General features: G+C 41.7%; 1 protein-coding gene across 1 annotated transcript in view; it reads left to right on the top strand.

The window, feature by feature from the left end:
• Positions 1-27,218, top strand: part of ZNF385B (zinc finger protein 385B) — a 223,200-nt gene that overhangs the window by 193,533 nt on the left and 2,449 nt on the right. The window contains exons 5-7 of the mRNA XM_054971935.1: positions 14,221-14,478; positions 19,438-19,616; positions 21,196-21,297. Coding sequence (XP_054827910.1) covers positions 14,221-14,478; positions 19,438-19,616; positions 21,196-21,297 — 539 coding nt within the window. The remainder of the gene's footprint in view (positions 1-14,220; positions 14,479-19,437; positions 19,617-21,195; positions 21,298-27,218) is intronic.

Raw genomic sequence — 27,218 nt, 5'->3', positions numbered from 1 at the left:
CTGCACTCCTGACTTCACAAACTGTTAAGAGTGATGTATACAGTATGAAAATGAAGTGTGTCTGTTTACTTACTAAATAAAAGTCAGGAGCCTTTGATCACGCCTTCTAAATCAAATCAAATCCCTTTCAAAACGAAGAGGTTGCAAATTTGAATTTCACATTTTTTGTATTCTTTTCTGGTTTGTTTTTGTTTTTGTTTAAAGGATAAGAAAATAAATGCAAATGTTTTTGAACTACATAAAAGAGATCTTGAGATGCATCTCCGAATACAAATAGAAGGCCTTGCTCCCTTTCAGCAACTCACAGTGAAATCCTAAACAGAATAATTCCAGTCTAAGCCCATTGATTTCAGTGGGCTTAGACTGGAGTAACTCTGCTTAGGTTTTTACTCAGTGAATCATCCATTCCCATCAGTGTCATCAGGAGAATAGTTAGGGGATTTCAACATTTAGTTCAGTTCCTTTGGCTCCACAGTAATTCTCCTTTTCTAGATGCAGATTGTTGTCCTTGGATTCTGCTCCTAGGAAACATTTGTACTGATTTTTTTAAAAGAAAATGCATTTACTGCCTGGAAACATGGTAGAAAGGCCCTGCTTGAAAGCTCAGTATCAAAACTGAACTTCCAGGACTCTTTTCCCCCAGCCCAGAATAGCTGCTGGATTGGCTTCAGCTTCCCCCCACGTGTGCACCACATGTATATTCAGTTACATACATACACAATCATTTCATGTAACTGTATACATGTAGATCGCACACTGACTTCTGCACAGAATTGCTTTCTGTATATCTGAAACCACTAAAGCTAGAAAGGTGGTAAACTTTTGTTTTATGTGCCATGACCTCCAAAATTTACAGCCTTGCTCAGATCTTGCAAACTGGAGCCTGTGCCTTCCTTTATTGAGTCAAGCTTCTTTTCCTACTGCCTTCCTCCTTTCCTAGCATTATCATCTTTTTCAGTGAGTCTTCTCATGGTGTGACCAAAATGCAAGAGCCTCAGTTTCATTATTTTAGCCTCTAGGCTTGGTTTGATGTAGAAACCACTTCTTTGTCTTTTTGGCCATCTGTGGTATCCATAAAAATATCCTCCAGCACCACATTTCAAACGAATCAACTTATTTCCTGTCGGCTTTCTTAATTGTTCAGCTTTCATGTCTATACACAGCGATGGGGAATACCATAGTATGAATTAACTTAGAGCCAAAATACAAGTGACGAATGGCACAGGTTGGACACTTGCCAGCTTCCCTCAAGTTTTGATGGGAAATGTAGGCAGCTTGGCAGAATGCTGGACAAGTGACAGTTGAAAAGTCCATTGGACAGCAGTCGGCAATCCAAGCTGCAAGACCAGGACGCCTACATTTCCCATCAAAACTTGAGGGAAACTGACAAGTGTCCAACCTGTGTCAGGCATCACTTGTAGCTTGGCTCTTAGTGAGTGCCAAATCATTTTATGCCCTTCTGCGAAAGGACTAGCAGTGCCATCCCGAGCAGAGTTATACCCTTCTATGTCCAGTGAAGTCCGTGGGCAGAAGAGCATAATTCTACTTAGAAATGGTACTGCAAAGAAACCCAATTTGGAACTATTTTTAGAGCACCGTATTTGAATCCTCATCTTTACTTTCACATACCCCTACACTCTCAAAGTAGAAATCCATCAACCTTTACAATTGCTCCCTTATCCCCTTATATTCTTCAATAAGTCAGAGTTCTTCAGCATGGATGGAAGGTACATGATTCAGCCATCTTGCTGAAGTCAAGCAAGTCTGGGAGAGGTCAAGGCCTGAATGGAAGAATTGTGGGAGTCCTATGTATGCCAGGCTGAGTTCCATCATGGGAGATAGGCAGAGTATAAACAAAACAAATAGATAATTGATTTATGAAATTCATAAGGTGGTAAGCTTAATGTAGCTTTTAAAATAATTACAATGCAATCCTATGCAGAATTACTCCAATCTGTGCCTATTGAAATTAATGGGATAGGATTGGGGCTGAGGCTGGCAACCAGCAGGAGAATTTTGGGATCAAGGATCTACTGGTCCAGTGTCCCCCAACGTCACAGCATCCCTTGCATCGCAAACTAGAAGTGATGTCAACACATTGGAGCAGCACTCTAGCATTCACTCAAAACTCTGTGAGTTTGCACCAAAAGGAATGTTATGTTGCCAGAGGACATTGACTCACCAGTCCCCACACACAAACATTTTCCTCTTGTCACCCTAGCAAGTAGCGATGGAAGCATTGGACTGTCGGCTGGCCTAGATCATCTGCATAGGATTGCACTGTTAGTCTTGCCCTAAATGAATTTGTCTGTTAATAAGTTTGGAGACATTCCCTAACTGGTGGCACTAAAGTAATATGGTAGCAAGTGGGTATCGGTCATGGCATCCAAGCTGTGTCTGACCAGTAATTTCTTCATTTAGCAACCATTAGCATGTATGTGCCATGCAAATATCATGTTCTGGAAGGTTCTGCCATCCTTTTATGAGGAAGGGCACTAGAAAAATATCAGCATAATACATATTCCTTTCTTTCTCCTAAAAGAAACTTAGATTTCTTCTATAAGTGGACCTGTATTAGTAACTTGAATTTCAAAAATAGATATAGAATCATAGTGGTCAGCCCCTGAGCAGTCTACCAAAAGTTGCACATGACTTTATTCTCAAGTCAGGCAATGCAACTAGAAACATGCAACATATTAAAGTCAGTGTACCAAGCACCAGCCTTTTTGCCAGGTGGCTGGCCATTTTTCCATTAAAGTTGACACAGAGAAAATGGTAAAGATTTTTTTCCCCTCAGGAAGATTTAGAGTGTGTAATGTGAACTTTGGGGTCATTGAAAGGAAAGGAACCTCTGTTCAGAGTAGAGATAGGCATGAACCAAAATACGAACCAAAGTTCATCATAAACTAGGCTGGTTCGTAGTTCGTGAAGCAGCGGTTCATCAGAGCCCATTTCTGATGAACCACCACAAACTTTAGGGCGATTTGTTTGGTTCATTTTTTTGGTTCATCACTGCAGACAGCCTGGTGCCAATCAATCAGTTTCGTAGGCAATGGGGGTTGGGCTTTCTGCAGACCTTATGCTGACCCTGAAGAGACCTTCTGCTGACCCAACAGTGGTGGTTTGCTGGCCCGGAAGTGACGTTTTCACGAACCAAAAACAAACTGGTTTGTGAACTGGGGCAGGTTAGTGAAAGTTCATGGTTCATGAAACGTGACAAACCACGTTCACATGGTTCTTTTTTCTGGTTCGTGTCCATCTTTAGTTCAGAGACATTGTTGGGGAAAGACCTGTAGCAGGATGTTTTGAGCGTAAGATAACAATAAAAGGTTAAACTTAGTGGGTGAGGGGAGTGTCACATTTCATACCATATTTGAGTATTCCTCAGGACGGAATGCAGCTATTGCAAGATAATACAGTGTAACCCCCCCCCCCACACACACACACAAATGCTCTTACAATACACTGTTTGTTTAGCTGTTTAATTTTTAATAGATTGGACCAAAATTAGCCAATTTGTGAGCAGAAGGCAATTCCAGTTGCTCAAGGCAAGGTGTCTACTCTTTCCATATGTTTTCCCCCTGAACTGCACCCCATCACACTGCATTCTACGCTGTTCCCAAAGGTTTCATGAACATCTTTCCGGGTTGTGCTGGAAACTACAGAAGTCATAAGGAAGCAGAAAAGATCCATTCCAAAAACAGACTTCAGAACCAAGTTGTATAATTTTAAGTGCTTAAGAAGTAAGTTATATTATGAACAGAAGTATATAGTCTGAAAAGAACAGAGAGAGTTAAAAGATGTTCCACTCCAAGTTGATTTACATGCAGGTCTACGAGGTTATTCTATTTCTGCAATGTCCCATGTTTTTTAAAGCCTCATTTCGCAATAGACTGCACAACTGCTTAGGAAGTTGTTGCTCTGAGTGACACCCATTAGTTTCTCATTATTCATAAAATGGGGCAGTAAAGCAGAAAAGAATGGTTGGAGAGTTCCTTATCAAATCTGCCTAACTTTGGCTTAATGAATGTCAAGGAGTAATGTGGTGCCTTTTGGTTTTTTTGTTTGTTTTTAATGAGAATAAAATTTTGGACAGGAAGCCACAGGACTTGCAACAAGAGGAGTGACCTCCCCGCAGCGACTGTTTAATTATTTTTGCGTTATTACTTGTGCTGAATGCAATATATGTTGTTTATGAAAACTGACCTTCATAAAAAATATAATTAATCTTGTATTCAGATTATCTTGAACTTCTAAAAATACTAAGATGAGATATACATAGATATAATATGTATATACTTTCCCCCAGCTGAATGGTTTAATTCCAAGTCATCCATGAAATTTCTCCTAGAAGGATATATGCTCATATGAGATGTCCTAAGGACTGTTATTCTTCTAAAACAATACATGGCTTTATCCTTTACACTGTTGCCTCACAAGCCGTTCCTCATAGCAGTTAGGTAATTTCCCCAAATTTTCAGTTGTCTTATTTTTATGAAATAATATGGAAGAAAGAAATAACTTCAAACAGATAGGGGGGGGGGAGATAGGTCAATTTAAATTTTATTTCAGATAAGCGGGGATCTAAATTTTAGCTCCATATTCGTTACTGAACATCAAAAAGGTTGTTGCCTGTTTAATATGTTTTCATATCTGGAATTGTGCAATAGATTTGATTAGCAACCTAGAGTAGCCTAAATCTAACAGTGAGTAAAGGTATGATAAAGTCATATCAGTCGATATGATGATAAAAATATCCTAGTCTCAACCTTTCCCTTGCCAGCCAAAGCCTTTTGAAATTTCAAAAATAAATCTTACACTGCTCCTAGGAAATATTCAAGACTTATATTAGGGCTGCCATGTCTCTGACCAGTGCTGCTGTGGGAGCATAAATCTATATGGGAGGAGAAGGAGTTACAGAAGAGACAGCATCCTAATGTGTTCGCACACCTTCCCTCTATCAGGTTGCTATATTTCCATTTTCCAAATATAGATGTCTTACTTTGCTTGGTAAGCAAAAGTATTAATTATGCAAATTAAGCACATTAATTGTTGAATTGTCTACTAGTTGTTATATATGATAATTATCACAAATGTTCTGGAATGATTAGAGGAAGCTTTTTTTCACCAGCCAGGATTTAATCATGCAAAGTTTGTTTAAATGAAAGCTGGAAATCTGATCCAGGTAGTGGTCCAAAAAGTACCAGGCCTATCCGGGACACAAACCATTGAGCCATGTGACAATATTACCAGTTTGGCTTCTAATGGTCATCTGGTTTTCTTTCCCCTGCTGTTTCCTCACATCCTTAAAATAGCGGAACACTCCCAGAACACTGGCGGCTTCTTTGCGTGATTTTTGTTTAAAATGGATGTAGGGTGTTTTTTCAGTGCACATCGTGTGAAGAAGCCGCCAGTGTTCCAGGAGTGTGCCGCTATTTTAAGGATGTGAGGAAACAGCCATGGTTTCTACATGTCTATGTGACTGTAAAATAGAACACAGATGAGCAGCAATTATACCGTGAGTACTGGGCCTCAGACTTTGGTAGGTTTCCAGGGAAACAGCATTCCATAGCTGAGGCACATCCACCAAGAATGAGGTCTCTCTGTGTATCTTTAAAGTCCAATGACGATAGATGATTAAGAAAAGATAGCAACAGAGGCCATGATTAAACATAAGAGTGGAGAAGGTGTCTTAGGTATGTTGGGATCTTGTCATCATTTATATCAGCTTAGTGACAAAGAATATGCTTGATATTGTGTATACAGTGCAGTGAAAGAGCATCTAAAAATATGTATTATTGGCCCTGTCCAGCTTCATTTCTGGCCCTTTCCAAAGCCTGCTTTCACTTACCTAATCATTTTCATGAATAGGTCTAGAGTAATAATGACTGTGAAGTGTTCTCAAGTGCAGCCAACTTATGATAACCCCATAGGGGAAGAGACAAACTGAGGTGGTTTGTCTGCTTCTGAGTAACAACCCTGCCCTTCATTGGTGGTCTCCCATCCAAAAACAAACCATAGCTGCCCCTGCTTAGTTTCTGAGATCTGATGAGATTGAGCTTGCCTGGGCCAACCAGGTCAGGACAGAGCACCAATACAGTCACATTTATTTATTTAAACTCTCCCCACCCAAATAAGGACCATAGTGGCATACAACATCATTTCCTTTCCTCCACTGTTGTGACCATTTTTTTCACTTCTTTGTCTTAAGAATTCCACCTTCCCAAAAGTGTTCTGAAGGTACCCCTCAGTAGATCAGCTGTGGCCCATCGGCCATACCTTTATTGCCCCATGTTCAGGCCACATTCATCATAGGACATACATATGATTAATAGGAAGCTATCATGAACCTGATTCCATTCAAGTTGTAGTCATGACTTCTTCCTTTTGTCCCCATATACACTCAGGCAATACTGTCCCGGGACCCATCTATACCATCTTGGGCTCATCCTCTTGCACGTCATCCAATTTAATATATGCCATCATGTGCCAACAGTACCCTTCCACTGTCTACATTGGACAAACAGGTATATTTATATTGTTTTAAAAGTTGGGTTTTTAATGTTTTCAACTGTTTGCCTCCTTGAGAGCCCTAATTGGATGGAACAGTGGGATAAAAATGTTTTAAATTAATAAAATAAATATCTTACAAAATAAATGGATACAACTCTATCATTAAAAAATGGAATATTCAGAAACCAGTGGGAGGGGACACGTTCATCTTCCTAGACACCCTATTGGAGATCTTAAAGTCAGGGTTCCGCCAAAAAAAAAACCTTCAAAGGAAGAATTCAATGGGAAAAATTTGAATTGGAACTCATCAGAAGATTAAATGCCCCATCACATCCAGGTCAAAACAGACACTTGGATTTCCTAACTCACTATAGTTGGTAACAATTCAGCAAGCAATAACACACCCTTCAGAGATATTAATGGGTTCTTCTTCTCATGTTGTAATCATACTGCTGTGTTGTATCATACTGTATTCTCTATCTTAAGCTTCAAACTGAACCTTCCTGGAAGGGACTTCTTTGTAGGCTTGTGATTCGTGAGAGTCTGGAACTTGTGATCTCTCTTGGTCGTTAATAAAGTGTAACAATCCTTGTCAGTTCCAGTCCCTTACACATGGCATTTGTAATGATTTACTACAGAACTTTAGATGCCACTACTCTTCCCCTCTCTCTCCTTTGCCCTGTGATTGTGGTTATAAATGCAAGGGCGAAATTTTCGTTTCATATTATGCATCTGAAGAAATGAGGCCGAATTTCACTAAAGCTTATGCTGAAATAAACTTGATTAGTCTTAAAGACTAACAACAATTTTAGAGGGACTTGGATAGTTTTTCTGTATTTCAGTGCTAGGACATGGGCATGGGCTGAATACAACTCTGTAACTCAGCACCTCAGCAGTAAAGTTAAGCTAATTGTCTTCTTACATCCCCCGGAGGATGCAGTGGAAGGACCTTTGGGAAATACGCCTTCTACTCTTCCATATTTTTAAATTTTGTAACATCCAGCTTCAAAATGTTTTGTATCTGTTTGGCTGGTTTTAATAAAAGGTATTACGCTGATCTGAATGTCCCAGGCTGGCCCAAGTTGGCCCCTTCCCACCTGAAAGCGCAGCGGCTAGGGTGGGGGCCACTTTTGCCACCGCGGATAAAGGGAAGGCAGTTCCCGTCTCCCCAGCATACGGATGTTCAGGGAGGGCAGAGCTAAGGGCTTATAAACCAGCTCTGCCTCCTCCTCTTGGCAGCAGGACGCTGGGTTGCTCGGCCCACCCACCCTCCCTATTACAGTGCAGGCTTATCCGGTCGCTGTTTGTCAGGGTCAGATAGGAATTTTTTCTCTTTTCCCAGTTGGCATGAAAGAGGAGAAGGGTTTTTTGCCTACCTTGCACTGTGGGATTTGTTTTGTGTAATTGGTTGGTGGAGCTGTACATAGTTCGGCCACTGGCAGGTTAGGATGGCAAAATGAGCGGGCCGGTGACCCCCTTGGCACATCCTCATTGGTGAGGAATTGGGGTCTGTCTGGAGCAGCTGGTGGGCTGTACGGTAGCCAGTGGCGAGGGCAGATTGCCACATGGCTCCCCTGTATAAGTAAGGCCCTCCTGCTGTACGGCGAGGTGCTGCAGACTTGGAGGGGGAACCATTTGCCTGGCCACCGGGTACAGCCATTAATCAGATGGCTCACCCCTGGGGCAGTGGGGGCTCACCCAGACAGGTCAAGGTGGAGGTCCAAGGTGACCCCAGCGCTTGACCTGTACCGCTAGTTAGCTAGATCCTTTGCCGTAGTGACAAGTTATGTTGTAATCAATAATGTGGCCCAATTTTAATCCCAAGCTTTGTGTCCGCCTTTCATTTCAACTGGGGGGGGGCAAACAGGGTCCACCCTGGTTAGTACTTGGATGGAAGACCACCAAGGAAGTCTAGGGTTGCTATGCAGAGGCAGGCAATGTCAAACCACCTCTGTTCATCTCACGCCTTGAAAACCCTATGGAGTAGCCGTAAGTTAGCTGCCACTTGACAGCACTTTACACACATAATAAAAGGCATTACACAGATTCCTTTCTAGTCGTAAAGGTGCCACTTGATTTCTGTTATAAGTAAGTGTTTGATTAACTTCAAAAAATACAAATGATTTATAAAACAACCATGCATTGCCATGAAGACTAAGACAAGTAAACTTTTTTGGATTTGTATTATGGTCATTTTTCAATAGTCATAGAGCTGTAAACATAAATCGAAGACTAACTAGGTGTCAGCTAAACAAAGCCTTTGCTGTTGAATCGCTAAGTGCAAGTCAACTATTCATGCAGGAAAGCTACTTTAAGGCAACGAGTTAAGCAATGTAAGAGACAACGGCTTTTATCACTCTCAGCCCAAAGCTATGCCTAATTAGAGGGCTTTCTTTCTCAATAATTCAAAACAAATTATGGTTTTTTAAATTCAGTGTCGGAAAGGAGTTGACATTTTTTCTTTCTCTCCCTCAAGAATTCTGCAAAAGTAGATTTTATTATTTGAAATAGTACATCACAAAAACTGAGAAACACAATTCCCTGTGCTTTGCATCGTGAGCTAAAAAGTAGTGTCATGCCCTGAAGAAGCAGCATGCCACTCAGTAGACTTAAATAGATGTTACAAGCATATCATTCTCTGTCTTTATTTTATAGTATTATACTATATCTTTACACACATTCTAAGCCACATGTGGGATGGAGCGTGATTGCAGCAATAGGCTCCACCCACAATCTATGCACTTTCATTTGAAGATTCTTCTAGAGCCTGCATAGGGCACTCTTTACCCAACTAGGAAACCACACATTTGCAACCACACAGAGAGATTTCTACATATGTATACATGCAGGCTCTGTGTATATCTTCAGATGAATGTGGGGTGAAACATATACCATTGGATACTTTAGAACTCTGTAGTTACCAAATAAGGATGCTCACACTTGCTGCACCATCGAAGAAAGCAGTCAGGTTGATGTGCAATGACCCCTGAAGAAGCACGTCAAGATCTCTTGCTCCAGAGCAACATGGTATTGGCTTCCAGCAGTGATGTCAAATGTGCATAAGTTATAGCTTTTTTAAAAAGCTTTTATATGGTCATGAAATGGCAAAGAAAAAGTATGGTGGAAGCCCCTATGGGGCTGCCATGTCTCCAAGCGACTTTGCAGCCCTGGTTCCAGTGGTGGAAAAATGGGGGCAGAATACGTGTTGTACTGATACGACATCACTTCCTGTACATACCTGGAAGTGTTATCATTTCATTAATGCAAACACTCTAGGATTCCCCCAAAACTATGGTTTTACCATATAGTTTTTAGGGGGATCCCAGAGTATCACACACACTGACAGCATTTCTGGGTTTACGCTAGAAGTGATGTCATCACATTGATATGCTGCCTATGTGCATGCTTCTCCCCAAAGCTCCTGCTGGGTCCTAGTGCTGGGCTGGCAACCCTTAATGCCTATTATATTATTATTTGTACCAAACGCCTGCTAGGTCCATTGGCATATATCTAACCACACATGTCCCCCCAAAATAACAATATGGAATATGAGCCAGAAATTTCTGCTAGTTCCCCATTCTCATTGTAGACTTCTCCTATGCTCAGTTGTTGAGAGGCTGCTGAACAAAATTTCCATGAACAAAATTCAGGGGGCTTAGTGGGCTGCAGCAAGAAGAGGAACCAGGAAAGTTCCAGTCTGCAAAATGATTAGATACAAAGCACAATATTTGCTTTGGACTTCAGTTTCTGTCCTCATGGAATTATTTCTCAGTCTAATCTACTTTATAGGATTTCTTTTAAGAAAAGTTAAGAGTTCTATGATACTTCAGTTTCTGAAAGGTGCCATAAAAGTAATAAGCAATAAATATTGTTAAAGTCTTCTCCTGCATGGACGAGTAAGTTATGCTGGGTGGCTTTCTCATAATATGTTACTTTACATACATACACTTTGGGAAGATGTATAATAAAGTTCTGTGAGAGAGAGAGAGAGAGAGAGAGAGAGCGCATACCTTCTTGGTTGGCTATTAGAGGTGTCACTCATGACTGCACTCCCAAATTCTGCATCTGACAACATGATAATAACTTATTAATTCCTTGCAAGTTTGCTGTCAGTTATTCTAGTTGTATAGCTTTCTCTTGCTTCGTAGAATCATGAATGATTTATTTATATGGTGCCATTAGCATGGCACTTCAGAGAGTAACAAGCACAAAGGCAGGTCTCTCCCTGAGGAACTTACAATCTAAAATTTGATTGGGGAGAGGCAGGCAAAGGTAACAAGTAAACATGCCTAAGCTTTAAAAGGAATTCTTAAATGCTCATGCAAGCACTTTGTCAGGTATGGATACCTGAGAAGACATCACCAATCGCAAGCGTTGCTCACAACTTGATGACTCATTAACTCCAGTGAGAATCTGTGAAGCCATTAAAACGGGCCTTGGGTTCTAAGTTCAGGTGTGAAAACTTCACCATAGACATTCTTCCTGTTTGGGGAGGAAACTTTTTAAGTCCTTGTCATTTGGAGTGGCCAGTTAGGGTGGTATTCCATGGGAAGGAGGAAAGTAGTTGTTTTCTTTTTTATGTTTATTTATTGAAATATTCAGTGAAAAAAAAATGCAGCAAAAAGATAAGAGAGAGAACCACAGACAGAATACTGTAATTACATGCTGTTGTTGATGTTGCTTTCAGTTGGATCCAAAGAACAGATCTTTTCCACCTCTTCCCACCTTTTCCATTCTCCCATACTACCCGAAAAATTGTTCCTGCTGAGTGTTGGGAATCCTTAGGAACAGTGTGGGATGCAGTTTTAAGGGCTAAAGGAAATCTGCAGAGATTGTAACCATATTGTAACTAGACATGGGCACGAACCAGAAAAAAAAACGAACCATGTGGTTCGTGGGGTTTAAAGGGCCCTGCCGCTTGCAAGTGGCAGGTCCCTTTAAACTATCAGCTGGCAGTCAGCGAGGGGGGGATCTCCCCGCCGCCTGCCAGCTGATAGTTTAAAGGGCCCTGCCACTTGCCAGTGGCAGGAAAAGTTTAAATGGCCATTTCTCCTGGGGAAATGGCCATTTAAACTGGCCCTTTAATATGAACCAAACGAACCAGTAGTCCAGTTCATGGAAGTTTGTGGAAACGAGCTTCCACGAACCCTGGTTCATGAACCCCAAACTGGGCTGGTTCATGGGGTTTTTGGGTCTGTATTTAGGTTCGTGCCCATCTCTAATTGTAACCAGAGTAGTACTATCCAGTAGTACAAGAGCTGCTTTGGATCCAGATCAATAATAATAAAGTAGGGAGGGGAGGTCATTTACAGTGCAATCCTAAACAAAGTTTATCCCCTTCTAAGCCTATTGACCTCAGTGGATTTGGAAGGATATAACTCTAATGAGGACTGTGCTGTTTATTTCTTATATAGCAAATTAGAATGATCAAATTACTTCACATAGATTATTACCATAATTCTTAAAGCAATCCCATAAAGGGAGAGGGGGCGTGGCTGGTGTAAGGCTACCTATGGAAGAGAGGGGACATAAAACCTAGTTCACAATTTAATTGCTTAGCCATTATGCTGAATTGACACTGATGGCTTATATGTAATGCTTTTGGAGTTTATCATTAATTTTTATATGAGTCCTTGCTATCAGGTTAGAAAAAAGCTAATTAAATTATCAGAATAATGAAACACAATTGGAACACATTCCTGAAAAAGTAGAGGCAATACACAGTTTTATATGTTCCATCAATAGCTGCTTTATTACTATTCTGTAATATTAAAAATCTCTGAAACATCTAACTGCCTGCCTTTGTGGAAAAATAGCACCATAGAGAAACACTTTTAGTTTGTATGCATGTTCATTTATGTATGGGAGTTATCAGCTCAGCTAGGCTAAAGCCAAGCTGATAACGATCCAGTATTTCTTCTTTTGGTGATATTTTACATATTTATAAGTTGCTCACTGTATTCCCTATGAATCAAAGAAATGAAAATTTGGTCCTGGTAAATGTTAATTGTAGTCTTATATTGAGGTTTAAATATACTTTTGCAACCGCTTGCAAACATTTTATTAAACTTTCACTCTCTGGTATCAAGCATCCAGCCATGGGTCCCAAAATGTTAATTTGCGAAAACAACCTGGCTTACATTTCAGTATCAGAATATTATTTATTCTGTTGAGCTAGCATGAATTTCAGACTCCTTTTGGAAATGGCAGAACAAGACACGTGTTAGTTACACATTAAATGTCTTTATTTGTGCTATGTTCGGTTTGCATGTAGCCATGATGATAAAGTGCATGGGGGGGGGATGTGTTTTTGCTTTTTTGGAAATACAAATTTTCTCTGCTTGTTCTTTATTATGGGCTTGGGCATCCTTAACCTGAAATTATTCATAGTTGATAATGAGACCATTTTGAACAGCTGTCCTGCTTTTGCACTTGCGGGCCTGGCTCGTATTCATCAAATCAAGCAGCTAGTCATTGTTAGTGCATTCTTGAAACTTGATTACTTTAACTCATTAGTCTCTCCTTCCTTTCTGATAGCTGAAGTTGACCTGAGGTTCTGTAAATGACTCCTTAATTTACTGAACAATGACCTGGTTCCATCTGCAGTCCCCCAAAAAACAATCTCACAAGCAGGTCCCAAAGGTAATCAAGTTCCAAAGAGGTCAGGGTCTACTTCAGAGGTTGAGTGGTGGCTGTGCATCACCTGATCTGTGGTGACCTTGCAAGTCAAAGAACTCTTGAAGAAAAGCCATCTTGTTTACAGAGGAAACACATAATTAGTGACTCAAATATAAATTTCGGTGGAGTGGAGTTTTATCCATCACTAGGATTGTGCATTTCCCCAAATTTCATTTTAATTTCTTTTCATTATTTCAGAAAATACATGATTATTGTTTTCCCAAAATTTGGGGACTATAGACTTTGTTTTCAGAATCCATGTTGGGTAAATATTTGGGGTTTGGTGGTATTAGTAGACCTGGCCTCCATCCAAAGGGTAGGTCTACAACCCATCACAACAGTAGGCAATAGACCTAGTATCTGGAGTCCTGGGGCCAGTTTTTTTTTGTTTCCCACAGCAATAGCATCATCTGATTATCATCTTCTTGAGAACTTGTCTCTCAGAAATAGCCCTTTCTCCATTTCTTGTTGCATTTTGACGTCTGTTCCACATGAGTGCCCTCCTTAATACTTGGACAGGAGACCACCAAGGAAGTCGAGAGTCGCTATGCAAAGGCAGGCAATGGCAAACCACCTCTGTTTGTCTCTTGCCTTTAAAACCATATGGAGTCTCCATAAGTCAGCTGCGACTTGATGGCTCTTTACACACTCACATTCGACATGATCAAGATTACAGGTGTTGGTTATCCTGCATCACCAAAGATAGAGCCCTACCCTCTGGGTACATGCTGTGAAATATGAGTGCTACCAAACTCTGCCTAACATGAAATGCTTTAACCTGGCCAATTTTCCAGTCTGTAAACTGAAAAAGAAAATCCCCTTATCATCTGGGGGCTGTGCTTCTGGCATGCTTCATCTCTGAGTATATTAATTGACAGTATACCTAAGTAAAATATTAAGCTGAGGAACGGAATTCTTGCCTCAAGACAAATAGCCACGTAAAGATGCCCTCCAGCCATTGGCAGAGTTGATGCGAAAGATATTGAATGAGAGAAAATTTTGACAGCCAGCATTCTTGTTTTCTTTCAGAAGACAGGGCAAACCTGAAAGCAAATGGCTCAAGTCTGCTTCCAAATGTTGAGACGGTCCCCTTTATATCTCCGTCGGGCACTACGGCATCAGCCCCAGCAGGAGGAAGGCCCTCATCATCCACTTCCTCCAAGAGCACAAATGGGACAACAAACACTGTTTCTGAGTCCGAAGAAGAGAAAGCCAAAAAATTGCTTTACTGTTCATTATGCAAAGTGGCTGTGAACTCCCTTTCCCAGCTAGAAGCCCATAACACGGGTAAGTATCTACCAGAAATAACTAAATGTGTAACTATATTTTTGAGGGGGAAAGCTGTACTTATTACATTTGGCATTTAGACACTGTGGTGTATGTAACTATTTGTCTTCAGTATTTCACTGAAAAGGAAAGAATGCTTTATTTAAAATATACAATGGCAATTACTATAGGTCTGCCTACAGACAACACGGGAAGCATAAATTCTGCTGTTTATTAAAGCTCTTAATCATCGGGTTATACTGAAATAGACATCTATTAGCAGCTTAGTAAAGCCGTTTTATATTAATGTAGCCCAAATGGATGGTTTCTCTCAGCTCCTTAGTAGCCATATAGCAGAACTATGTAAGCCGCTTTATATCCCGCTGGGGAGAAAGGTGGGATATAAATGGGAAGAGAGAGAGAGAGATTTACCCTGACTCAAGGAAAGCCTGTGTTGTAAATGGACACACAATATCATTTTCACCATAAAATTTAGTATGACGATTTCAGATTTGTCTTAAATGTCAGAGAGGTCATTTGACTGCTGAAAAGACTCTCTGGCATGCCAGTTTACACCGAAAAAAACCTCCTTGTTTTATGTTCATCCCCATTCCTGAGTAGTGCACATATGCCAAAGATATGAAGCACTGGCACATTATTGGGGCTGTGCATACTGTAAGGAGCATTTAAATGTGGTTTTTTTCACAAGAAGCACCACCGCAGAAAAGGGTCGTGTGAACTCCTATAATATTTTAAATTGGCACCAGGAACTGATCCACCTGAAAGGCCATCCCAAAATAGTTCCTGCGTCTTTGTGATGCATACAGAGCAATCCTAAGCAAGTCTACCTGGAAGTAAGTCCCATTTTATTCAATGGGGCTTACTCCCAGAAAAGTATTCTTAGGATTGTGGCCACAATCACTGCAAATTGTACATTTACCGTGACTGTAAAAGCCACTATAAATTCAGTTTTGTGGGGAAGCTTTTATAGTGAATTATGGAAGGGAGAAATACTGAGGAATTACACAATTTTAAAGGAGGAAATTGAAATTGTTCAAGATTTTCTATTCCTCGGCTCAATCATCAACCAAAAGGGAGACTGCAATGAAGAAATCAGAAGAAGACTGAGACTTGGAAGAGCAGCTGTGAAGGAACTAGGGCCGTTTCCTCACAGTCTAAAAATAGTGGGATTCTCACGGGCTGCCGGCTTCCTCACGTGATTTTTGACACCATCTGTTTACAAAACGCCACAATCACATTTGTGACATTTTGTAAACGGATAGCGTCAAAAATTGTGCGAGGAAGCCTTCAGCCTTCCCTGAGTATCCCGCTATTCTTAGACCATGGGAAAACAGCCTAGATAAGATCCTTAAAGATAAAGACGTCTCTCTGGGAACCAAGATCAAGATAATCCAAACTATGGTATTCCCCATTGCTATGTATGGATGTGAAAGGTGAACAGTGAAGAAATTTGATTCATTTGAAATGTGGTGCTGAAGGAGAGTTTTGCGGATACTATAGACAGCCAAAAAGACAAATAAGCGGATACTAGATCAAATCAAGCCTGAATTCTCCCTAGAAGCTAAAATGACAAAACTGAGGCTATCGTCCTTTGGTCACATCATGAGAAGACAAGATTCTCTGGAAAAGACAATAATGCTAGGAAAAGTAGAAGGCAGTAGGAAAAGAGGAAGACCTAAAACAAGATGACTGGACTCAATAAAAGAAGCCACGTCCTCCAGTTTGCAGGATGTGAGCAAATCTGTTAATGATAGGATGTTTTTGAGGTCTTTCATTCATAGGGTTGCCATAGGTTGGAGGCGACTTGACGGCACATAACACACATGTCATAGCAAAAACAGTTGAGTACTGTGATACCTAGAAGATTAATAAATGTATTGTGATTTTCATGGACTAATTCATCAGATGTAAAAGTCATGCATGAGTGTAATGAAGCAGGTAACCAGAAGCTTATGCACACAGCCCCACAGCACCTTCTTGCTCCTACATGAATGTTGGTCTCACATCTGCTATTTTGTGTAGCTCTTTTTTAAACTGAGAAAATAGACATTGTTAAAAATAAACCTTTTTTGTTTCTACAGGAAAAATATAATTATGCCCATGAATCTCTTTCCTTAAAGAGTATTTGCATCTTTATTTTAAAAAAAGAACAGTGACAACAAAGAGACATATGTTCTTTCTGTCCCCTCATGAGAGGAACAAGTTCCATAAAACATGCTTTTTTCATGCATTCTTTCCTCTTCATTTTCTAGTCAATGCGCTTGCAAGAATCAACAGACTACTGATTTGTTAGACAAGATAAACAAAGCTTGTTTAAGATAAATACTGTTAGGGCAGAAGGACCGCATTATCTTGACAAGGGTCACATTTCCCAAATACCATTTTTGCTGATCAACAGTAATGGGGAAGGGGGTCCCAGAGGTACTTGCTGAGGAGAATCAGGGCTAAACTACAAGAGACGAATTACACAAGGACGCTCATGTGAAGGCTCGACTGAGCCAGGAAGCGGAGTTTTAAAAGACAGATCAGAAGGCTCTGTCAATTTCCCCTCTCTACAGAGCAGCAAAGAGTTCTCCTTGGAGGGTTTATTTCCTCTTTGCCTTCTAGAAGGGGAGGTAAAACTGACAGAGCCTTTGGGAGGTGAAGAGGAAATAAACAAACCCTCTGAGGAGCAATCTTTGCTGGCTCTGTAGAGAGGGGAAATTGACAAAGCCTTCCAATCTGTCTTTTAAAACTTCACCTGAGTGTCCCATAATTCGTCTCTTGTAGTTTAGCTCTCACTGGGCCATGTATCCTGCCCCTCAATAGTTTTCCTCCCAGGATTTTTTTCAGTTTTCAAGCACAGTTATTAATCATCAAGCAAAACTATGGTTTAATTAAATAAAGCATGGTTACAGTGTGATTATATGAATATGGGCCATTCTACTTCAAACCAGGATCTGACACCATCATTTGAAGTTGGTTTATTTTTTTAAATTTTATTTAAGAAATAGAAAAGAACAATTGATAGTGCATAGAACCTTATACAGAAAGTTATTAAATAAATCTAACAGATTATATATGCTGTGAAAAACATTGAATAATAATAACAATACATTGCAGTACCTACAAAATATAAGTAAAATATATGAACTATTTTTCTTTCACACCCCTTCCTCAATTCCAAGCAGATAGACCACAGCAATACAGATTATACTTCCACCTATTGTTGAGGATCCTGCATAAATGAAACTATGAACACTATAAACCACAGTTTGTCTTCATTGTGGTTTCATGTGACACACAGTTGTGGAAATCCTGGTTTAATCCAAGCACTGCCCATGCCGCAGTGCAGGCGGAAATACCAGTTGTTTCTCTGCAAGGGAGGCACGGAAAGAGCAAAGACAATGAAAACAACGTTTGTTGAGGCATACCAGGATTTGAGCGACCTGCAAGGGGAACCCTGGTTTCACAAACTAACCATAGATAAAATCAGCCATGATTTGTATCTGAACCAAACCTCAGTTTGGGAACAAATGAGAAAAAGGTGATGAGGAGAATCAGCAGCTGAGGGAATGTTAACCCTTCCTACCACCCCACTGATTTCCCCCTCTAAATTTACTCCATCACCACTTTCCACTCCCGTACACCAGTAATCCCCAACCTTTTTGCCACCAGGGACCAGTTTCATGGAAGACAATTTTTCCACGGACTGGGGGTGGGGGTGGGGATCATTTCAGAATAATTATAATGAAATAATTATACAACTCACCACAATGCAGAATCAGTGGGAGTCCTGAGTTTGTTTTCCTGCAACTAGACGGTCCCATCTGGGGGTGATAGGCGACCACCTACCTCGCCTGCTCCCTGGAGCCGGCTCTGCGCTCACCCACCACTTACCTCCTGTGCGGCCCAGTTGCTAACAGGCCACGGACTGATAACCGGTCCACGGACCGGGGGTTGGGGACCCCTGCCGTACACACATTAGCTGAGATTCCCATATTTACCTCTTATAATAATAATAATAACATTCGATTTATATACCGCCCTTCAGGACAACTTAATGCCCACTCAGAGCGGTTTACAAAGTGTTATTATTACCCCACAACAATCACCCTGTGAGGTGGGTGGGGCTAAGAGAGCTCAAGAGAACTGTGACTCGCCCAAGGTCACCCAGCTGGCTTTGTGGAGGAGTGAGGAATCAAACCCGGCTCTCCAGATTAGAGTCCCGTGCTCTTAACCACTACACCAAACTGGCTTATAGTTTCACCCTTTGTCAGTTTCTCTCATGAATTTTGTTATTTACGCATCTACACTGTGGAAATACAAGTCTTTTTAGTGCAGTAAGCTTTATCCTTATCTTTCCACAACAGAAGTGGTATTTGGACTTTCCTTGGGCCTCCACGGCACATTAATTATGTTTTCAGCATTAAACGTTAAGTGATCTCTCATACTTCAATTTGTACTGCTGGAGAAACATGGTTCTCTAGTACTTTTCCTTCTCTTTTGTGTTTAAATACAAAGAGAGAAAAATAGCTCTCGGATCAAGAAGGAATAAATTAGTGAGGACATCTCTTCTTCCTGGATAAGCATTTTGTAACATTTTAAAAATTGCTTTTGTCATCTGTGCCCCGGACTCTAAAATGGGGTATACAAGAACCGGCTTCGGAAGTTCACAAAGCTTCCTGCAGTTGGAACTGTGGCCAGTATTGCAAATCAGTTCCATCTTGTCCAGTGCTACAGCTGATGGGCAGTTTCTGAAAAGAACATATGGGCTTTCATAGGAAAATACACAAGAACCTCTGAAATAAGGTGTTGATTAAAGAATAAGACAAGCCTTGAATGCACTAAACACTTATTTCATATTTAGTCGTGACAGGAAAGCCAGAATGTGATGGAAATCATGTAAAGGGTTGACAAGATTTAGTTTCTGCCTCTGACACGGTGATCTTTTGATCCTTTTACAAAATGATTCATTAGGTTCCAAGCACAAGACCATGGTTGAAGCTCGAAATGGGGCCGGTCCAATTAAGTCTTATCCTAGACCTGGATCCAGACTGAAGTCTCCAAATAGCGTGAAAGGCTCAGGATTGCAGAACAAGACGTTTCATTGTGAGATTTGTGATGTCCATGTCAATTCAGAAATTCAGCTTAAGCAGGTATGTTTGAGGCTGTAGGGAGCTCATAAACTTTAGTACAGCCATCACCAGGTTCCTCAGACATGAAGTGCTTAGTTTGAGGTAGTGTGAGGTAGAGTTGCCAGCTCCCTGTTGGGAAATTCCTGGAGATTTGGAGGGTAGAGACTGGGGAGGCCAGGAGTTGGGGAAGGGAGGGACCTCAGCAGGCTATAATGCCAGAGTCCCTGCTCCAAAACAGCCATTTTCCCCATCTGACAACCATTTTCTCCATCTGACGAAGAGAGCTGTGGTTCTCGAAAGCTTATGCTACAATAAAGTTGGTTAGTCTTAAAGATGCTACTGGACTCTTTACTATTTTGCTACTACAGACTAACACAGCTAACTCCTCTGGATCTATTTTCCTCAGGGAAACTGATCTCTGTACCCTGGAGATCAGTTGTAATTTCAGATCTAGAGCCACCACCTGGAGTTTGGCAACCCTGGTCTGAGTTCATAAAATTAACTGGGGGAGGGGGGGGGTTGGCCAAGGAAAACTCCTTGAGCCCAAAGGGTTGAAAGGTCAGTTCTGCTCTTGTAATGCTTAACTCAGAACTCCTTGTTCAATGTGAAAGTCTGGTACCTGAGCTAGAATTGTGAATTTTAGGTTTTGAAAATGTTTAGACAGAATTTGCTAGCGTCAGTTCTAAACCACAGAGTAAATCATGGGTAATTCTGACATCTGACATAGTAATGCAGGTATTATACCGTTATCTGCTTCTGAAAGAAACGGTAACTATGACCTTGTGTTCTCAGCATATCACCCATCTCTTTAATGCATAGACAAACATATATATCTAATACTACAGTTCTAATGAGGGAGAGCCATGGACAGGTTATGTGAAATAGGAATCCCAGTTCTGAAAACATACTTGTCTGTACTTTCCTTTTTCCTTCCTAAGGCTGCTGGAACCTTTCCCCTCCTTCTCCTCTCCACATGCATGTTATTCAAGAAAGTACAATTGCTTTAAAGGGGGGAAAGCACACTTTTAAATAATGTATGCATGTGTTTCAGCAGGCATCGTCCGTTCATTTGTTTGAAATATTTTTATTACGCTTATCCTGTTGGCTCAAACATTAGCAAACCAATCACAATATCATCTAACAGTCTAACAATCAAAACACCCATAAACACAAATCAGAGAGGCAAAAAGAAACCATAGGGGGCCACATAAATCTCTTCCGGATAGTTCTGTTTTGCAGAGTTTCTTAACAAACCTTAACAAAGAAGATATAGGCCATTCCATAAAAATAGAACTCCACAGGAAAAGCCCTTCCTTGGGCTGATACAGAACTAATCACCCTCACAGAAGAGATGGGGAACAGTCTTTGTCGGGAGGCACAAAGCGATTGCATAGGCTCTTTCGGCAGAGGCAGTCCTACAGATATGTAGGTTTTTCCCAGAAAAATAATTCCTCCCTGCCCATGTCTTCAAAATTTCCAGAAATTATACATCTCTAGCAGTGAGTCATTGAAACTTATACTAAAATAACTTGACCTGTCAAGAGGGATGGATCCTCTTCCAATAAATGGCAAGATTCATGTCTTTTTTTTTTAATTTCAGCATATTTCCAGCAGAAGACACAAAGACAGAGTTGCAGGGAAGCCTACCAAACCGAAATACAGTCCTTACAACAAACTGCAGCGTAGTCCAAGTATATTAGCAGTAAGTATTGCTTACTCATTCTCATTTACCATCAACCAAAACAGCCGCATGACTACAGTATGCCCTATTCACCACCCCACCAAACACACACATTCAAGAATATAAGCTATAACATATATTAAATTTGTAACTAAGATGTATTTAATTAGTAGAGTACCTCTGAGCATGTAGGGGTTGTTTCTTCCTAATCTTAGCCAGCTGTTGTGCATCTGGAGAGAGGAGAAGCCTCCTCACCCTCTCCTCAACATGAGGCATAGTATCTCAAGCAAGAGAGTTTATCAAGGTGCCCAAAGGACAGCAAGTTGGCTACGGAGAAAGGAGAGTAAATCACCGTGACCAGCTTGCTCTTTTCCCAAGTAGCTGCCGTGGTGATTGTTTTACTCTCTCTTTTCTGCAGCCAGTTTGTTCTCCTCCTGGTAGCTGAATAGAAACTGGAGGCACGGGGAGGTTTGGAGAGAACAGGCCCTTTATGATAACATAACATAACTCAACGCCCACTCAAAGTGGTTTACCAAGTATGTTATCATTATCCCCACAACAATCACCCTGTGAGGTGGGTGGGGCTGAAAGAGCTCTGGAAGAGCTATGCCTGACCCAAGGTCACCCAGCTGGCTTCAGGTGGAGGAGTGGGGAATCTGGTTCTCCAGATTAGAGTGGCTCTTAACCACTACGCCAAACTGGCTCCTATTCTGACATGAGGCTCACAACTCAAGGAAGGTCAGAGCACACTTGTCCTCTGGGCCCTCCAGCATTTGTAAGTGGGACCATATTGAGAAATGGAGCTCTGAACAGCTGTAGATAGCATATCAACAAGCCACTGGTGGCCCTTGAGCCGTTGAGTATCATTGGCGCCAACAAAACACGAGCCCTGCTACACTCATGGAATGTGGCTTTCCTAGTTCCCCTTTCCTGCTGCCCAGTGAAAGCTGCTTCTGAAGTGCAACAGGAAGGAGGAACTGGCAGAAATCAACTCTGCCCCTAGCACAAGTGGAAGTGACCTTCATGCAAGGGTCAATTTGAATAAAAGCCATTGGACAATAATCTAAGCATTTCCACTGCAGTATATACTGGGAGCATGCCATATGTACATACAGGGGTCATTTTGTAGAAAAAGAGGTGGAGGAACTCATTAGCACAACTCATTAGCATAACTCATTAGCATATGTCACGCCCCTTGACAGCACCAGAAGTGTATCATTAGCATAACTGATTTGCATATGCCACACCCCTGACATCACCTATCCTGGCTGTTTTGGACCCAATCCTGGACATTCAGGGCCGAAATTGGGCCCAAAATGGCAAAAAGGGGCTGAAAAGGGACAAAAAGGGGCCAAAATGGTCAGGATCGGGCTGCTGCTGAGCGGGAGAGTGATTCACCACCCGTCAGAGGCCCAATCCAGGCCGAAACGGGCCCAAATGGCCAAGAGTCAGGTGGGCGGGGCCACCTGACATGTGACCTCTTTGGGGAACTGCCAGAACTGCATTCCTGTGCGTTCCCCCTCGAAATGAGACCTGTGTACATATATCTATCCTCCTAATGCACATTTCTGCTGGAAAGGAGTAATAAACAATCCACTACTAAATTAACAGGGCATGTGGTATACAAATTTTCTGTTGAAAAACCCACACTGGCACTTTTGAAGCCTGAAATAGTACATATTAGCAGCCGAGAATATATTCTTGCCCTTTACAAAACCATTCTGTTCTCATGGTGACCACTGCAGATGATGACATACAAAGCTCAAAGAATGACTAAGTGACTGTTAGAGGGTTAGGGCGAAACTAGACGTGCTTATTTTTAAAGAGTTGGGTCCAGAGCAGGTTCCCCACAATCCGCACAGCAGCTGGCAGGGACTGGCTGTTAAAAAAAAATAAAAGAGAGCCCATTTGGGTTCAGAATGCTGCTGCAGGAGGAGGAAGTGTCCCTGCCTGCCCCATTTTCCTGCACTGAAACAATGCGGGGGGGGGAGTTATTTCCTCATTTTTGCAGCTGCACATGGAGGATTCTGTGCATATAGAGCAGCAAAAATGGGGAAATAACTTCTCCCAAGTTGTTTTGGCACAGGAAAAAAATGCTCAGGGAGAAGGCAGACCTCCCCCCCTCCCTCAATGCTCACCTTTATATTTTAAAAGCCATTCCCCGCAGCTGCTGTGTGGCTGTGAGGTACTTGCTCTAGACCAACTCTTTCAAAACAAGCACGTCTCGTTTGACCTTTAAAGTGTAGCAGGGGACTCCCTTCTCCTAATTTGGATCCGTTTTTTACCTTCCTGGTGCCCAAACAGAAACTAAACCCAGAGAAGCTGGAAGTGATGCTGGTTGGGAAAGCGAAGATCTTGAAGGACTTTCAGTGGGGTTCATTTGACTCTTGCACGTTTGGGTTCCGAGCATTGGGCTTATACTGGATCCAGCACTGCTGCTAAATAACCAAGTCAATGCAGCTGCCAAAAAAAGGGGCCTTCTCCCAACTTAGCCTATCCTGGAAGATCAGCCCTACTTTGACACGAGTGATCTGGCCACCTAGATCCACTACTGTAATGCTCTCTACCGAGATCTCCTCTTGAAATCAACTCGGAGACTCAAGTCAGTGCAAAATGCTGCAGCTCAGTTATTATCGGGAGCTAGGCGCAGCATGCATATTACACCCATTCTGCACTCACTCTGTTGTCTACCCATCAGTTACTGGGCTCAGCTCGAGGTATTAGCTATCATATACGAAGGCCTTTCATGGCCTTGTTTCCCCATATCTAGGGAACTTCCTCTCTCCCTATGCTCCAGCTTTGCTCATCTGAACATACTTCCCTGCAGATGGGCAAAATCAACAACAGTCCCCACATGTGCATTCTCTGCTGTAGCCTCCACTTTGTGGAATCGCCTGACTGATGAGGTTAGGAAGGTGTCAGACTGTGGATGACAGGATTGAGTTGAGTTGCTAGTTACTAGCCTGAGAAAGAAATAGTTATGACACTAGCAAAGTGATATTGAGTTACAGCAGAATACATTTTGGTCAGCACAACAGAATCAAACTTGGCATGGATGGGGCTCTGACATGACAGAAGGCTCCCACTCTCCTGGCTTTCCAAAAACGATGCACAACTGAATTATTCCAGAGGGCTTTTTTATTCAGATAGGAGGGCTGCACTGTATAAAAATGGTTCAGAGAGATATTTTGGAAGAGGGATAGGGAGTCGGGACTGCACACTGTACTACTGCGAACTGATTGTTACTGTAACCTGTTGCTTTGTTTATGGGATATAGATCCAGAGGAGTTAGCCGTGTTAGTCTGTAGTAGCAAAAATAGAAAAGAATCCAGTAGCACCTTTAAGACTAACCAACTTTACTGTAGTATAAGCTTTCGAGAATCACATCTGGCATCTGACGAAGATAACTGTGATTCTCGAAAGCTTCTGCTACAGTAAAGTTGGTTAGTCTTAAAGGTGCTACTGGACTCTTTTCTATTTTTGTTTATGGGATGTTTCAGCCATAGTTTGTATTGACTTACACTATGTAATCCTCCTTGAGTCTCACTGAGAAAGGCAGTCTATAGATATGTAAATAAATAAATAAATACATAAATTCCAGTAATAAGTAGAATGTTTTCTACTATGCTGTAGGAAATTTCTGTTTGCTCAAAAGTATCTTTACTTTGAGTCCTGGTTGGAATTAAATTTTTCTTGTTCAGATTCAAGTCCAAGATATAATTTGGAAGGCAGTCTTCCTTTTAGTGAGATTGGCCGTTTTCACACTACTAACCTGCTTCCGTAACGTTGCGAAACGTCGCACAAAAAACGCGGAAGATAGCGTCTTCTCGCGAGAGTTTTGCGCGACATCACGAGAGTTTTGCGCGACATCGCGCAAAACTCTCGTGAGAAGACGCTAGCTTCCGCATTTTTTGCGTGATGTTTCGCAACGTTACGGAAGCAGGTTAGTAGTGTGAAAACGGCCATGATCTTTGGACAGGTGTATATGCATTCTGCAGAAATGGGCTTCCCATTGAAGTCAATAGCAAGACTGCCACTATTTTTAACGGAGCTAAATGTTACTTATGCTGCTGCATATCAGGTACACCTAAGAGTCAAGTATCTTAATTTTAACATATCCGCTCCCTAAATTACCTTTTGAAATAAACAAGCACAAAACTAATATCCCTGCATAATTATAAAGAGTAAAATTAAAATGCCTCAGGCTTTACTCATTTATTTGTTTCACAATTAAATGTGTATGTTTCAGATTAAGCCTCTTAATTTGTATCTGCAGGCAAACAGTGAGACATCTCCAACCAGATTTTCTGCTAGTGAAAAGGGGAGAATAGGATCCCCCTTTGACCACCAAAAAAGAAATGCTGGGGATCGTAGGACCTGCACAGGCAAAAGGCATGGAGTTAGGAGGGAAATTAGATGAGATTGAGTGGAAAAGCTGGCTGGATCCAACCCAATGTATCTTATAAACAAACAGGGCTACTTTCCGTCTTTGCTTTTAAGATGCTGGAGAATATCTTCCTCAAAATGTCACATGTGGAGAATGAAAACTGATTACTAGCTGCCAATAAGAGGACCATGTAGCGCTGGTTTTCTAGGCAGTTATGTACCGGTCGGCACATAATTGTGGCACAGGTAATATGAAAAATGTTAATTGTTAAGGTGATTTGCTTTATAGCTGCATTATAAAAGAAGAAAAAAGGAATCCGATCGGTGTGCGGAAGATTATGGCCAGTATATGTGATTGAGTTAATTCAGATGAGGTATCTTTTAAGAGGCAACTAATCGGTTTTATCTGAAGCGTCACATAAATCAGTTTCATTCCAGTGTGGCTGTGAAATGCAGGCCATGTCAGGCAATGCCTCCTCCTTTTTGCTGCCTGCCATACTGCATTCCCTTATTTAATATTGAATGTAATTGATTGTATGACAGGTCTTTTTTCTTTATTCTGCTTGGAACGTTTTTGGGGCTGAAATTTATTTTGTGAGTAATTGAGTATTTCTGCCTAATGTGAATACTTGTGGGATCATTAATGCTTGAAGAAGGTGCTATTTGAAACTAGTCATTACCTAGAAACCCATTGTGATGTGTCTTGAGTATTTATGTTCAAGTATTTATGCAGCTGGGACGGGGTCTGCCAGGTGTCGGGATCCAGCTCCCTGCCCTGGATGGGACATCACTGTCAACTTTGCCAGTGGTGAAGAGTCTGGGCATGCTCCTGGATGCCTCCCTGTCGATGAAGGCCCAGGTCACGGCAGTTGCCAAGTCCGCATTTTTCCATCTTCGTCAAATCAGGCAACTTGCCCCCTACCTGACGCCCCAGGACCTGGCTACAGTGACCCATGCAACGGTCACCTCCAGGCTAGATTACTGTAACTCACTCTACGCTGGGCTACCCCTGGGCCTGATCCGGAAACTACAACTGGTCCAGAATGTGCTGACCGGTATATTCTACCAGTCACATATCACACCTGTCCTGCGCCAGCTGCACTGGCTTCCAGTTGAATTCCAAATCAAGTTCAAGGTGTTGGTTTTTACCTTTAAAGCTCTGAGCGGGTTGGGACCAGCATATCTTCGGGACCGCCTCTCCCTGTATGTTCCCTGGAGACCTCTTTGATCAGCAGATAAATGTTTACTGGTGGTCCCTGGCCCTAAGGAAGCCCGCCTCGCTTCAACCAGGGCCAGGGCCTTTTCAGTCCTGGCCCCCTCTGGTGGAACGCTCTGTCAATGGAGATCCAGGCCCAGGAGGACATATTATCATTCTGCCGGGCCTGTAAGACAGAGCTGTTCCACCAGGCGTTCGGTGGTTGAAGGGGGCGGTGCCGTGTCGGCCTCCCACCTTTGGGGTGGGGGGTTCTCCCCACCATTGCACTTTAATGTACTTGGTTAATTTATTTTATTATTGCTTATTGTATGTTGATTTTAGAATTATAGTTTTCTTGTTT

Source organism: Eublepharis macularius, chromosome 2 (genome assembly GCF_028583425.1).
Source record: "Eublepharis macularius isolate TG4126 chromosome 2, MPM_Emac_v1.0, whole genome shotgun sequence".
In the NCBI taxonomy this organism is placed as follows: domain Eukaryota; kingdom Metazoa; phylum Chordata; class Lepidosauria; order Squamata; family Eublepharidae; genus Eublepharis; species Eublepharis macularius.
Note: the sequence above shows the minus strand (reverse complement) of the source record. Positions and strands in the feature narration are given on the sequence as shown.